Source organism: Rana temporaria, chromosome 6 (genome assembly GCF_905171775.1).
Source record: "Rana temporaria chromosome 6, aRanTem1.1, whole genome shotgun sequence".
Lineage (NCBI taxonomy): Eukaryota > Metazoa > Chordata > Amphibia > Anura > Ranidae > Rana > Rana temporaria.
The window spans coordinates 182,737,892-182,752,764 of record NC_053494.1 but is presented as its reverse complement, the minus strand read 5'-3'; the positions used below and the strand labels follow the sequence as shown (position 1 = coordinate 182,752,764).

The following is a 14,873-nucleotide window of genomic DNA, read 5'->3' as shown; positions in this document are numbered from 1 at the left end:
AATCTGGCCGAGTTCCCGCTCCCATGAAGAAAATTACATGGGTACGCCCTCAAGTGTTCAGACAGTAACATTTGGCAACATTGGGATATAATCCCTTTGGTCTCAGTGGTAGAGTGCAGCACGTGAAATACCGGAGTGGGCGACAATGTCCACTCCCCCGCATCTCCCTGCTCCGCAACAGCATGCTGAAGGTACGGGAACCACATAGTGGCCGGCAGGTCAAAACGAGCCTGCAGTTCAGAAAACGATAACAGCCTACCATTGTAGAATATATGAGACAGCAATGTCACCCCATGGGCTCTCCACCGGGGCCCCTGTTGCACACATCTTAGGGGGGATTTTGGTCCACTCTTCTTTACAGATCTTCTCTAAATCATTAAGGTTTCTTAAGTCGCTTGGCAACTTGAAGTTTCAGCTCTCTCCATAAACTTTCTCCATAAACTTTCTATAGGATTAAGGTCTGGAGACTGGCTAGGCCACTAAAAAAAATATTTTAACAGTAGATTGGGCCTAATTACGTGAAGCAGAATCTGTGTTTTGATTAAAATCAATGCAGTACTTACCTTTTTTGAGATAGATGTTCTCCGCCGCTTCAGGGTATGGTCTTCGGGACTGGGCGTTCGTATTTGATTGACAGCCTTCCGACGGTCGCATACAGCGCGTCACGAGTTGCCGAACGTCGGTGCGGCGCTATACGGCGCCTGCGCACCGACGTTCGGCTACTTTCGGAAACTGGTGACGCGCTGTATGCGACGGTCGGAAGGCTGTCAATCAAATAGGAACGCCCAGTCCCGAAGACCATACCCGGAAGTGGCGGAGAACATCTATCTCAAAAAAGGTAAGTACTGCATTGATTTTAATCAAAACACCCGATTCTACTTCACGTAATTAGGCCCAATCTACTGTTAAAAATACATTTTTTGGGTGAACCTCCACTTTAATGTGCTTCTTCTTTAGCCACTCCTTTGTTGCCTTGGGCCATTGTCATGCTGAAAGACCCATCCATTGTAAAATCTTGGATGAGAACCCCCCCCCCCCCCCCCGGTTCTCTGCTCCAGTGGCTGCCCTGGCCCCGTACACATGATCGGAAATTCCTACAGCCAAAGTCCGATGTGATCTTTGGAACGGAAATTACGACCGTGTGTATGCTCCATCGGAATTTCCGCCAACAAAAGATTGAGAGCTGGTTCTCAAATCAAATTTTCAGATGTAAAAAAAAATTACCATCGTCTGTAGCAATTCCGACGTGCAAAATTCCAACACGTTTGGAAACAATTCGACGCATGCTCGGAAGCATTGCACTTCATTTTCTCGGCTCGTCGTAGCGTTGTACGCCACCGCGTTCTTGACGGACGAAAGTTCAGAGAACTTTTGTGTGACCGTGTGTATGCCAAGACAAGCTTGAGCAGAATTCCGTCGGAAAAAACATCCACGTTTTTTTTCGACGGAAAATCTGTTCGTGTGTACGCGGCATTACTGGCAGGATCCCCGGGTGAAAATAAAAGAAAGAAAACCAATGCAGCCATCACATCTAGGAATTGGTAAGCTGAAATATCAATGTTTGCTTTTGAGTTTAATACCACAACAGGATGGAGAATGTTTGTTTCTATTTGCTGATATCTTGCAACAAGCTGAAAAGTCCTGTCAATTTAATAAGGTGTTCCCAACGACAACTCGTTATGTGTATAAAAAGACACCTGTCCACAGAATCTCTTTCTTCCATTCAAATCTCACTATCATGGGCAGGACCAAATAGCGGTCAAAGTACCTTTAGGAGGTGTATGGTCAGACTAACATAAGATATTACACATTATAATGTATGAACTGAACACTAGGGTTGTACCAATACCGATACTAGTATCGGTATTGGTGCCGATGCCGAGCATTTGCCCGAGTACTTGTACTGGGGCAAATGTTCCGATGCTTGATCCGATACCTGGGCAGTCAGGGACAATCGGTGTGGCGGTGGGGGAGTTACAATCATCGATCTCCCTGTATAGATTTCAATAAAGCCTGACAGCCGCTTCTCCTCCTCCCCCTCCCTGCGGCTTTCAGCTGCTTTATTGAAATCTATACAGGGAGATTGGTGATTGTAACGCCTCCCCAGCGCCGCACCAATAATCCCTGAATGTCCTCTGCATCCTCCTCCAGTACCCCTCCGTTCTCCTGTCCCACTCCGTTCTCATCCAGCCCCCCTCCTTTCTCCGGTCCCCCTCCGTGCTCCTGCCTTTCTCTGTTCTGCTGTCCCCCTCTGTTCTCCTGTCCCCCTCCATGCTCCTGTCCACCTTCATTCTCCTGTCCACCTCCGTGCTCCTGTCCCCCTCCGTGCTCCTGTCCCCCTCCGTGCTTCTGTCCTTCTCTGTTCTCCTGTCCCCCTCTATTCTCCTGTCCCCCTCCATGCTCCCGTCCTTCTCTGTTCTCCTGTCCCCCTCTGTTCTCCTGTCCCCTCCATGCTCCTGTCCCCCTCTGTTCTCCTGTCCCCCTCCATGCTCCTGTCCACCTTCATTCTCCTGTCCACCTTCATTCTCCTGTCCACCTCCGTGCTCCTGTCCACCTCCGTGGCTCCTGTCCACCTCCGTGCTCCTGTCCACCTCCGTGCTCCTGTCCACCTCTGTGCTCCTGTTCCCCTCCGTGCTCCTCTAGTCCCCTTCCGTGCTCCTGCCCCCATCAGTGCTCCTCCTGTCCCCCTCTGTGCTCTTCCATCCCCTCTGTCCTTGATCTGTCAGGATGGAGATCAGAGGAAGGAGCCGGCAAATATGTAATTTACCAGCTCCTTCCTTTTCTGAACTAACAGAGTCAGTGACTCTGTCCATTCATAACTGAGCATGTGTTTACGATATGTTTACGATGCTTCAGTTTATGAATGGAGAGGAGCCGCTCTCTCCTGTCCATTCGTCTTCAGTGCAGCTGAGGCTGCAGAGAAAGGGACTGGGGAATCGTTGTCCTTGTCTGTGTAAAAAGGGAGTTGTCAGAGGTCTGTTAAGACCCCTGAAATCTCACCAAAGCCACCCCCCAACAGGACTGCTAAAAAATAAACAAAATTAAGAATTGTAATAAATACATATTTAAATGGTTAAATTGTAAAAATAATAAAAAAAGTAAAAAAGACACTGACAATGTCTGCTTATCCCCCCCCCCAAAAAAAGGCATTGCAAAAAAAACAAAAATAATAAAAAAAAAATGTAAAAGTGGTATCGGTGCAACCCTACTGAACACTGTACCAACACTCTACCAATCATAGTGTAAACTGTACAGTCTATATGGAACCAGAGCCGACATACCTGGAGGTAATCGGAGTGTAATGTTATTACAGAAGTCAGAGTGGCAGCACTCCGTCCTAGTAATGTTGTTGGAGCTGTGACAGTACACTTGAGCTTTCAGCTCCGGAAGAGAGATACAAGACTTGATCACTTCCTCCTTGCCATTGGTGAGCATCACTGAAGTCCAGCAGGCCCCTTCTGTTTGGCAGGTGTAGTTGGTGGTTTCGCACATCAGACACACACATTTCAGACCTAGAACAAAAAAAGGAAAGCGTAAGCACACAGATCATTCACTCTGATGTCATACTAATCCATACCTCCCCACTTTTTGAGATGGGAATGAGGGACACCTATCACCAAAAGTATGCAGGCATAAGACACACCCCTTGCCACGCCCCCTTAAAGGAGAATTGCACAAAAAAACAAGATTGGTTAAACCTGCAAGTGCATTTTTACCACTATTATTCCTTTATATTGGTTTTTGGAATTTACAAATGCAGCAATTTAGAAATCAGATGAAAGGTTTAGTGCTGGAAAACACTTTTTGATTTTATACACATCTATGGAGATCAGACCAAAATAAGGGACACATGAGGTGGAATGAGGGACAGAGGGACTTTGCTCCAAGTCAAGGACTGTCCCTCAAAATCGGGGACAGTCGGGAGCTATGCTAATCTCAAACATATTCTGGGGAATTAACTAAACTTCCCATGCCATCATAATAGTGCAAGAAGCTGTCAGGAGTGAAGGGGGAGTGAAGAGGAACTTCACTCCCCCAATCAACATTGATTATTTTTAATCCTCACGCTGCTAACATTAGTTAATAGATAGAAGTGGCAGCTGGTGCTAAAAAACAAGCCCCTCCAGGTCCGCACTCACATACATACATAGTTACATAGGGCCAGATTCACAAAGGAGATACGACGGAGTATCTCAGATACTCCGTCGTATCTCTCAGAGTATCTATGCGACTGATTCATAGAACCAGTTACGCATAGATATCCCTAAGATCCAACAGGTGTAATTGTTTTACACTGTCGGATCTTAGGATGCAGTACCGCGGCCGCCGCTGGGGGGAGTTTGCGTCGTAAACCAGCGTCGGGTATGCAAATTAGGAGTTACGCCGATCCATGACGGTTTTTCGCGTTCGCTACGTCGCTGCTAGTCTAGTTTCCCGTCGCAAAGTTAGTCGTCGTTTTGGGTGCCCTAACTTTACTCAGCACACGTATGTGCTGTTTAAAGTATGGCCGTCGAAATTTAAAAATTCACGTCGTTTCCGTAAGACGTCCGGGAATACGGAAGTACGCTACGCACGTCGCCGTTCGAAAAAATGACGTCAGATCGCGCAAAGCACGGCGGGAATTTCGAAACGGAGCATGCGCAGTAGGTCCGGCGTGGGAGCGCGCCTAATTTAAATGGCACACGCCCCTTTAAATTACGCGGGCTTACGCCGGAGGCCGCCAGCGTAGGTTTTCATTGCAAGTGCTTTGTGAATCAGGCACTTGCGATGAAAACTTGCGGCGGTGTAAAGTATCTACGATACGTTACGCCGCCGCTAGTCTAAGTGAATCTGGCCCAGAGTTAGTCAGGTTGAAAAAAGACACAAGTCCATCCAGTTCAACCACAAAAAAATAAACAAACAAAATAAAAAACACCGTACAATCCCATACACCCAACTCCATACCCACAGTTGATCCAGAGGAAGGCAAAAAACCCCAGCAGAGCATGATCCAATTTGCTACAGCAGGGGAAAAAATTCCTTCCTGATCCCCCGAGAGGCAATCAGATTTACCCTGGATCAACTTTACCTACAAATCTTAGTACTCAGTTATATTCTGTACATTTAGGAAAAAATCCAGGTCTTTCTTTAAGCAATCTACTGAGCTGGCCAGAACCACCTCTGGAGGGAGTCTGTTCCACATTTTCACAGCTCTTACTGTGAAGAAACCTTTCCGTATTTGGAGATGAAATCTCTTTTCTTCTAGATGTAAAGAGTGCCCCCTTGTCCTCAGTGTTGACCGTAAAGTGAATAACTCAACATACAGTGAGAGAAAAAAGTATTTGATCCCCTACTGATTTTGTACGTTTGCCCACTGACAAAGAAATGATCAGTCTAATTCTAATGGTAGGTTTATTTGAACGAAGCTCAGTTCACGCCTGCGCAGTACAGAGGGGGGTCCTTATCCGCTGGGGGGAACTTATTCGGCAGAACACCGGGAGCAAAAAGTGAGTACACTCTCTGCACAGAAACCACTGCCATCCGTGAACGCATATGTGCCCCGTGTAAACATTAATGCCCACCATCTTTGCCACCACACATATGCATACATGTGCAAGAGGTCAACTAACCGTTTGTAGCACTTCCCCCACAGGAGCTGCTTGGAAGATTGGGTCTTTCTGCCTGAACTTTAAGAACAACCTCAGCCCCGTCTGGTGGATGGAGATAAGGTGGTGCTAATCCATTCAGCTGAAGTCCATTGGGAGCGCACTCCTCCTGCAGCGCGGTGTCCTCAATCGCTGTCTCTAGCCAAGCACCTGGCTACACATTATTAGCTGCCTAATCACTCATTTCCCTTGGAAAACCAAGAAGATGGGGCCTGTCTGTCTATGCCACAGTAATAAGACTTTTTGCTGATCCCCACAGGCCCCAGACATGTATATTGTCAGGTTTATTACACCTCAGGAAGGCAGACAGCAGAAGACTGGGAGCAGATAAAAGGATTATTGGGAGTAAACCAAAAAAACAATAAATGTTCATACAATGACAAACAAGCTTTATACCACCTTTACAGAAACGTCAACTGGGCTATTTAATAATGGATTGCAAGGCACGGCCAAGATCTACAAAGTGTGCCAGCCTAAAGCCACAAATCACATTGCATCATGCCATCAGATCTGTAAAAAGTGTTTTGTTTGGTTGCCCGGAGTTACTAAACACCATATATCATCGCTGCTCTGTATACTGCTTTATTAAAGTGTTACTAAACCCATAGGCATCCAGACATGGTGAAGACGACTTGCTGAAGTTCAAACCGAGCATCAGAATGGGAAAGAGAGATTTAAGTGACCTGGCAAAAACTTCTGATCTACTGGGATTTTCACGCACAACTATCTCTTGGGTTTACAGTAGGTTGACCAGACATCCCCAGTTTCAGGGGACAGTCCCCTGATTGAGGACACTGTCCCTGGTTTTGTCCCCAGATTGGAATTAATAGGGGGCGGGGGCAATTTCAAAGAAAGTCAGTGCAGAATTAAAATAAAAAAAATTAGAATTACACACCCCTGCTCCACCGTGCCTACTAGCATAGGGGGGTTGTATTTTTCCCATGATCTGTGCCCCTTTCTGATGATCATGTGCTGGTCGGAGCGGAGGGAATATTCCTTCAGTTTCGGGCCCATGCCCATTCAGCTTCGTTTGCATGTTATTCTGCCTTGGCTCAAATCCTGGCCAGCCACCTGCCTATCTCCTTGCCTTCCCTGGCGGAGTGATCTTCCTCTGCTCCCCATCCAGTAGTAGCCGGGGCCCGAAGAGTAAGACTTGAGAGGCTGTGAGGCGTGGCGGCGACAGGCAGAGAGTGTTGATTGTTGCCATTACTAGTAAAGAAAAAATATGTCCCCGGATTTAATTTTAAAAATCTGGTCACCTTAGTTTCCAGAGAATGGTCCAAAAAAGAGAAAATATCCAGCGAGCAGCAGGTGTGTGGGCGAAAATGCCTTGTTGATTTCAGAGGTTAGAGGAGAATGGGCAGATTGGTTGAAGATGATAGAAAGGCAACAGTAACTCAAATAACTGCTTATTACAGCCAAGCAGGCCCGGATTGGCCATAGGGCAAACCGGGCAAATGCCCGGTGGGCCGCGGCCGCTAGGGCCACCAGGCCGCAAGTCCTCGCAGGGCCCAAGAGAGCTGTGCTGCTCTTTAAGCCCGCGCCACTCAGCTAGCCTCTCCGCGGCCGCACGGCTGTTAGCTAAACTCAGCCATCAGCGCTGGGAGGACGGAACCAAAGAAGGAGGAGCTAGATGACACAGCTACGATACGGCCGCCTGTATTGGTCAGCCGTCGGGGGTGTGACTAAGAATGGGGAGGAGCTAGAGCTGCTGTCTCCTGCCGAGAAAGGTCCCACGATGCCCGGAGGATAATGCCTGCCTTGATGACAGAAACCGTGAGTACAGCCCCCCCCTCCTGTAACCTGGATAAAAGGAGCAGTGGGGGCTGCTGCATATAGAACAATCATTCTCTTCATCTTCCTCCTGCAGGTCTCGGAAAGGTCCCCCCTGTGCTGTCCACACCATCCCCCCTGTGCTGTCCACACCCCCCCCCTGTGCTGTCCACATCACCCCCCCCTGTGCTGTCCACATCACCCCCCCCTGTGCTGTCCACATCACCCCCCCCTGTTCTGTCCACATCACCCCCCCCTGTGCTGTCCACATCACCCCCCCTGTGCTGTCCACATCCCCCCCCCTGTGCTGTCCACATCACCCCCCTGTGCTGTCCACATCCCTCCCTGTGCTGTCCACATCCAGCCCCTGTGCTGTCCACACCATCCCCCCTGTGCTGTCCACATCACCCCCCCTGTGCTGTCCACATCACCCCCCCCCTGTGCTGTCCACATCCCCCCTGTGCTGTCCACATCCCCCCCCCTGTGCTGTCCACATCACCCCCCATGTGCTGTCCACATCACCCCCCCTGTGCTGTCCACATCCCTCCCTGTGCTGTCCACATCCCCCCCCTGTGCTGTCCACCCACCCTGTGCTGCCCACATCACCCCCCCTGTGCTGCTCACATCCCCCTTCCCTGTGCTGTCCACATCCCCCCTGTGCTGTCCACATCCCCCCCCCATGTGCTGTCCACATCCCCCCCTGTGCTGCCCACACCCCCCCCTGTGCTGCCCACATCCCCCCTGTGCTGCCCACATCCCCCCCTGTGCTGTCCACATCCCCCCCTGTGCTGTCCACATCCCCCCTGTGCTGTCCACATCCCCCCCTGTGCTGCCCACATCCCCCCCCGTGCTGCCCACATCCCCCCCCTGTGCTTGTCCACATCCCCCCCTGTGCTGTCCACATCCCCCCCCTGTGCTGTCCACATCCCCCCCCCCTGTGCTGCCCACATCCCCCCCTGTGCTGCCCACATCCCCCTTCCCTGTGCTGTCCACATCCCCCCTGTGCTGTCCACATCCCCCCCCATGTGCTGTCCACATCCCCCCCTGTGCTGCCCACACCCCCCCCCCGTTCTGTCCACATCCCCCCCCTGTGCTGTCCACATCCCCCCCTGTGCTGTCCACATCCCCCCCTGTGCTGTCCACATCCCCCCTGTGCTGTCCACATCCCCCCCTGTGCTGCCCACATCCCCCCCCCGTGCTGCCCACATCCCCCCCCCTGTGCTTGTCCACATCCCCCCCCCTGTGCTGTCCGCATCCCCCTACCTGTGCTGCCCGCACCCCCCTACCTGTGCTGCCCACACCCCCCTACCTGTGCTGCCCACACCCCCTACCTGTGCTGCCCACATCCCCCCTGTGCTGTCCACATCCCCCCCTGTGCTGTCCACATCCCCCCCTGTGCTGTCCATCACCCCTCCTGTGCTGCCCACATCCCCCCCCTGTGATGTCCACACCCCCCCCCCCCGTGATGTCCACATCCCCCCCCTGTGCTGTCCACACCCCCCTACCTGTGCTGTCCACACCCCCTACCTGTGCTGCCCACACTCCCCTACCTGTGCTGTCCATATCCTCCCCTGTGCTCTCCACATCCCCCCTGTGCTCTCCACATCCCCCCCTGTGCTCTCCACATCCCCCCTGTGCTCTCCTCCTACCCCCTGTGCTTTCCACATCCCCCCCAAGCTCTCCCCCCTCCCCTGTGCTCTCCACATCCCCCCCTGTGCTCTCCACACTCCACATCCCCCCGTGCTATCCTCCTCCCCCCTGTGCTTTCCACATCCCCCCCAAGCTCTCCCCCCTCCCATGTGCTCTCCACACTCCACATCCCCCCTGTGCTCTCCACATCCCCCCATGCTCTCCCCGCCCCCTGTAATCTCCACACACCACCCCCTCCCCCGAGCTCTTTGCCACCTCCCTGTGCTCTCCACCTCCCCCATGCTCTCGCTGCCCCCCTGTGCTCTCCTCTTCCTCCCTGTGTTCCCTGCCTCACTTGTGCTCTCACCCCACCCCATGTTCTCAAGGTTATTCCCTGTGCTCTCCACCCCCCTATGCTCTTTCCTGGTCCCCCCTCGCATACCCTCCCCCACACACACACACACACACCTCTTCCGGGATTCCGTCAGGGTTAAGACTGGGGAAAGGGACGGTTAACATGTCACGGGCTGCTCAATCCAAAATGCCCGGGCCTATTTTTTATCCCAGTCCGGGCCTGCAGCCAAGGTATGCAGAATAACATCTCTGAACGCACAACACCGGGTGCCACTCCTGTCAGATAAGAACAGGAAACTGGGACTACACAGCATCACCAAAATTAGACAATAGATGAGTCTCAATTTCAGCTTCGACATTTAGATGGTGGGGTCAAAATTTGGCATAAATAAAATGAAAGCATGGATCCATCCTGTCTTGTATCAATGGTTCAGGCTGGTGGTGTAATGGTGTGGGGGATATTTTCCTGACAAACTTTGGGGCCCTTAGTACCAATTGAGCATCATTGTTGCTGACCATGTCCATCCCTTTATGACTACAGTGTCCCCATGTTCTGACGGCTCCTTCCAGCAGGATAATGCGCCATGTCACAAAGCTCAAATCATCTCACCGCTGGTTTCTTGGACATGACAACGAGGTCACTGAACTCCAATGGCCTCCACAGTCATCAGATCTCAATCCAATAGAGCACCTTTGGGATTTGGTTGAACGGAAGATTCGCATCATGGATGTGCAGCCCACAAAACTGCAGCAACTGCGTGATGCTATCATGTGAATGTGGACCAAAATCTCTTAGAAATATTTCCAACATTTCTATGCCACAAAGAATTAAAGTGATACTAAAGTCTCCTTTTTTTCTTTAAAAATAACAAACACATTTTACTTACCTGCTACTTACCTGAGAAATTGATTTGCACAGAGCAGCCCAGATCCTCCACTTCTCGGGTCCCCCACCCGAGCTCCAGACCCCTCCCCCCTGTCGCGTGCCCCCACAGCAAGCAGCTTGCTGTGGGGGCACCCGAGCCGCAGCTCCTTGTGTTCATTCAGGCACGGAGCTGTAGTTCGGGCCCGCCCCTCTCCTCATTGGCTATGTGACTTTGATTGACAACAGCAGGAGCCAATGGCACTGCTGCTGTGTCTCAGCCAATCAGGAAGGAGAGTCCCAGACGGCCGAGGCACTCGTGGTCATCACTAAACCAAGATGGGGCTCCGGTAAGTATGCCGCGTACAGACGAGCATACATGTACGATGAAACCGGTCCGCCGGACCGTTTTCACCGTACATGTATGCCCGGGGATTTCTGTATGGTGGCTGTACTCACCATCATACAGAAATCCGCGCGTAAACAATACGCTGGGCTTGTCCGCGCCGTCGCCGCGACGATGACGCGGCGATGTGGGCGGCCCTGCCAGTTAAATGCTTCCACGCATGCGTCGAAGTCATTCGACGCATGCGAGGGATGGCGGGCGCTCGGACATGTACGGTAGGTCTGTACAGACGACCGAACATGTCCGAGGGGACAGGATTCCAGCGGGCTGTTTTAAAACAAGTCCGGAAATATTTGCCCGCTGGGAAAAGGCCCGGCGGGCAAATGTTTGCTGGAATCCTGCCCGCTCGGGCCTACACACGACCGAACATGTCTGCAGAAACTGGTCCGCGGACCAGTTTCAGCAGACATGTTCGGTCGTCTGTACGGGGCCTTAGGGGGCGGAGGGGGGCTGCTGCACACAAACCTTTTGACTTTAAACCACTTTAAAGTGGAGGTTCACCCAAAAAATAAATTTTTAACATTACATTCAGCCGAGTTGTCCTAATGACAATCGGCTGTTTTTTTTCTTTTTTCCCGTATTGACAGGTTTCCGACCGTCGCATACTGCGCGTCACGAGTTGCCGAAAGAAGCCGAACGTCGGTGTGCAGGCGCCGTATAGAGCCGCACCGACGTTCGGCTTCTATTGGCAACTCGTGACGCGCAGTATGCGATGGTCAGAAGCCTGTCAATCAGATAGGAACGCCCAGTTCCGCAAACAACATACCCGGAAGCGGAGGTTAAAAATACGGTATGTACGGGGGAAAAAAAACAGCCGATTGTCATTAGGACAACTCCTTAATGTAATGTTAAAAATGTATTTTTGGGTGAACCCCCGCATTAAGGCAGTTCTGAAGGAAAAAGGGGGTTCAACCCAGTATATAAGCCAATCACAAAAAAAAAATAAAAAAAAAAAATAATAATTCAGCTTTGTTGTTTTTTGCCACAGGTGCCGAAAAACTGAAGTCATGATGAATACTGCAGATACAAATCCCAAGACTTTTCCATGTGCAATAAGTAGCAGAAAGGGTAGAGATGATTGTGTTACATTAAGGATTACGCAATAAAATGCTGACAAACTTCCCCATGTGAAGGCTAGCTATTAGATCTGAAAGTTAAATATAATTGTGCTAGGCTGTCAGACTTCAACGACCCGTTCTTGACATTTACAAAATGTGTTTATCACCTTCAGAGCCGATACATTTACATACAAGGTATTGCTCCGTTATTACACTGCCTGTCACAGCAGGTGTGAAAGGTAATGTATTCGGACTGATGTTGTTTATTGTGTAAGTTTGCAAAGTCCAGAACTATAATGGATTAAAGCAAAGGTCAGCGACCCTTTTCCACTTAAGGGCCGGATTCAATGTATGTGAATGCATGGAGGACTGCATTCACCTGCTAATAAGTGAAGATAACATTACACAGCCCCCGCACCTCTGGTCCCCTTTACATTACACAGCCCCCACACCTCTGGTCCCCTTTACATTACACAGCCCCAGCACCTTTGGACCCCTTTACATTACACAGCCCCACACCACTGGACTCCTTCAAATTACACAGCCCCCGCACCTCTGGACCCCTTTACATTACACAGCCCCCGCACCTCTGGTCCCCTTTACATTACACAGCCCCTGTACCTCTGGTCCCCTTTACATTACACAGCCCCCGCACCTCTGGTCCCCTTTACATTACACAGCCCCCGCACCTCTGGTCCCCTTTACATTACACAGCCCCCGCACCTCTGGTCCCCTTTACATTACACAGCCCCCGCACCTCTGGTCCCCTTTACATTACACAGCCCCAGCACCTTTGGACCCCTTTACATTACACAGCCCCACACCACTGGACTCCTTCAAAATACACAGCCCCGCACCTCTGGACCCCTTTACATTACACAGTCCCCATACCTCTGGACCCCTTTCCATTACACAACCCCCTGCATATTACACAGCTCCCCCCGCACATCACACAGCCCCCCTGCATATTACACAACCCCCCTACACATCACACAGCCCCCTGCATATTACACAGCCCCACCTACACACACACCCTGCATATTACACAGCCCCCTCCCCCCTGCAGCTACTTAAGCTACTATTTAAGCCACATTGTTATGTTTACACAAACGTCTCTGTTTGCTAATGACAAGTGTCCCAGTGCCTGTGCTTTATTAACTAAATGCAGATATATACCCGATTTCTGAGCATCGTTTGGTGCTCATATGACCGGCCGTCTCTCTCCTCCTCTCCTCCCTGCTGATGTCAGTGGGGGACTCTAAGTCCCTCCCTCTCTAGCTGTCAGATCGGGAGAGGGGAAAGCCATCCGTGTCATGTGAGTGCAGAGCAGCGCTCGAAAAACAGGTATACAGCGGCATTTTATTAATAAAGCATAGACACTGGTAGGTTCACGACCCCTGTATTAAAGTGTGGAGAGGGGTTAGGGGGTCTGTAATACCTTTATAGGGTCCCTGTCACAATACATCTGAATGCATATTTAAAACTATAAGGAATGAAAAGTGATATTTTTAAATTACGTTTATGTCGTTTGGAGAAGCACAATTTTCTAAAAGATTGCCATAAATTATTGGAACTTACACACCCAAGCGTTAAAGGGGAAGCTCATTTAAAAAGTGAAGTCCCTCCAGTTTCCTCCCTTCCCCCAGTCTGTAACTGATTTAGAGGGTTTTTTTTTTCCTGAAGAGGGAGCATGTTGAGTTTTACAGATTATAATACATTTGGGACTTTCGTTCATCCAACATTATTGTGATCCACTTTCTTATTCTGCACTATGTGGACTCAATCATCCAACAGCATTGTTGTTGAGCGTGGTACACCCAACCTTGGGATGTGTGGTTGAAGACCTCTTGGAAGTCACCTGTGTATTCCTCTTGTATAAGCTTGTCAGCCGAGACACAAATTGGTGTTTTCTCGGACACTCACCAAGGTGAGCTGCCTACACTAAGGCTGGGTTCACACTATCTATCACAGCATGGGTCCGCTGTGCCCTCATTCACAGTTTCAGGTCTGGTTTCAGACAAAATTTTGGGCTAAATTCGGACCTGAAACAATATTCGCACCGGAGCCGCCGCAGAGATATGTCAACCGGCTCCATAGAGGGCTGGTCAAAATCTCCTGCTATTGCGAGTTGGATGCGGGAAAACGGCAACCAATTCGCAATAGTGTGAACCCAGCCTGATTTCAGTTTTTTGGTTCACCTACCGATACTCTTGGATTCCACAGGAAGCCACAGCCGGCCCCCATATCCAAAATGTTGGTGCTGGGGACTGGCAGCCAAAAGAAGACTGCGGGAAGACAGCACTGGACTTTCTGCACTGGTAAGTACCCGATTTTTTAAAGTCAGCAACTACATTTTTTTAACTGCTGACTTAGGCCCCTTTAAACTGGGGTGATTTGCAGGCGCTATTGCGCTAAAAATAGCGCCTGCAAACCGACCCTAAACAGCGGCTGCTGTTTCTGCAGTGTAAAAGCCTAAGGGCTTTCACACTGGAGCGGTGCACGCTAGCAGGACCGCTCCAAAAATCCTGCTAGCAGCATCTTTGGAGCGGTGAGGGGAGCTGTGTGTTTACTGCTCCTCCACGGTTCCTTGCCATTGAAAGCAAGGGGCGGGGCCTGGGCCACGGCTCTGTGTCTGAATGGACACAGGGAGCTGTGACTCGGCTCAGGTGCCCCCATGCTTGCTATGGGGGCACTTGACAGGAGGGAGGGGCCAGGAGCGCCAAAGAGGGACCCGAGAAGAGAAGTGTTGGAAGACAACATGTTTATTTCATAATACAAGATGTTTTTGAAATAAAAACTATGGAGTTTTCTTTCTGGTTGTTTCAATCAGGTATCTGGAATTTCACCCATTGGAGGACAGGCAGATGGCCCCCAAATTGGAATGTAACCAGTTAACATCAAGCTTTGTAACATATCAGAATCTGCATCTAAAAGTTAGCAAGTTTAACAAGGGCTAAGCTCAAGCCCACCTGGTGTGATATGTGTGATTACAGGCTTTAAAGAGAACAAGGGCTAGCTAACACTGAAGACGACCCAGGGCTCATAGACATGATACATGGACAGTGCTGCCCCTAGAGGCCAATATAATATTTTTAAAGGACTGCCTCTTGGCAATATCTTATTGGACAGGAGGCAAGTGGGGGTGG

General features: G+C 50.4%; 1 protein-coding gene across 2 annotated transcripts in view; it reads right to left on the bottom strand.

Moving 5' to 3' along the window:
• ACVR1C (activin A receptor type 1C) overlaps positions 1 to 14,873 on the bottom strand; it is a 98,287-nt gene that overhangs the window by 54,349 nt on the left and 29,065 nt on the right. For both annotated transcript variants that reach the window (XM_040357928.1, XM_040357929.1), the window contains one exon: positions 3,282 to 3,512. In XM_040357928.1, coding sequence (XP_040213862.1) covers positions 3,282 to 3,512 — 231 coding nt within the window. The remainder of the gene's footprint in view (positions 1 to 3,281; positions 3,513 to 14,873) is intronic.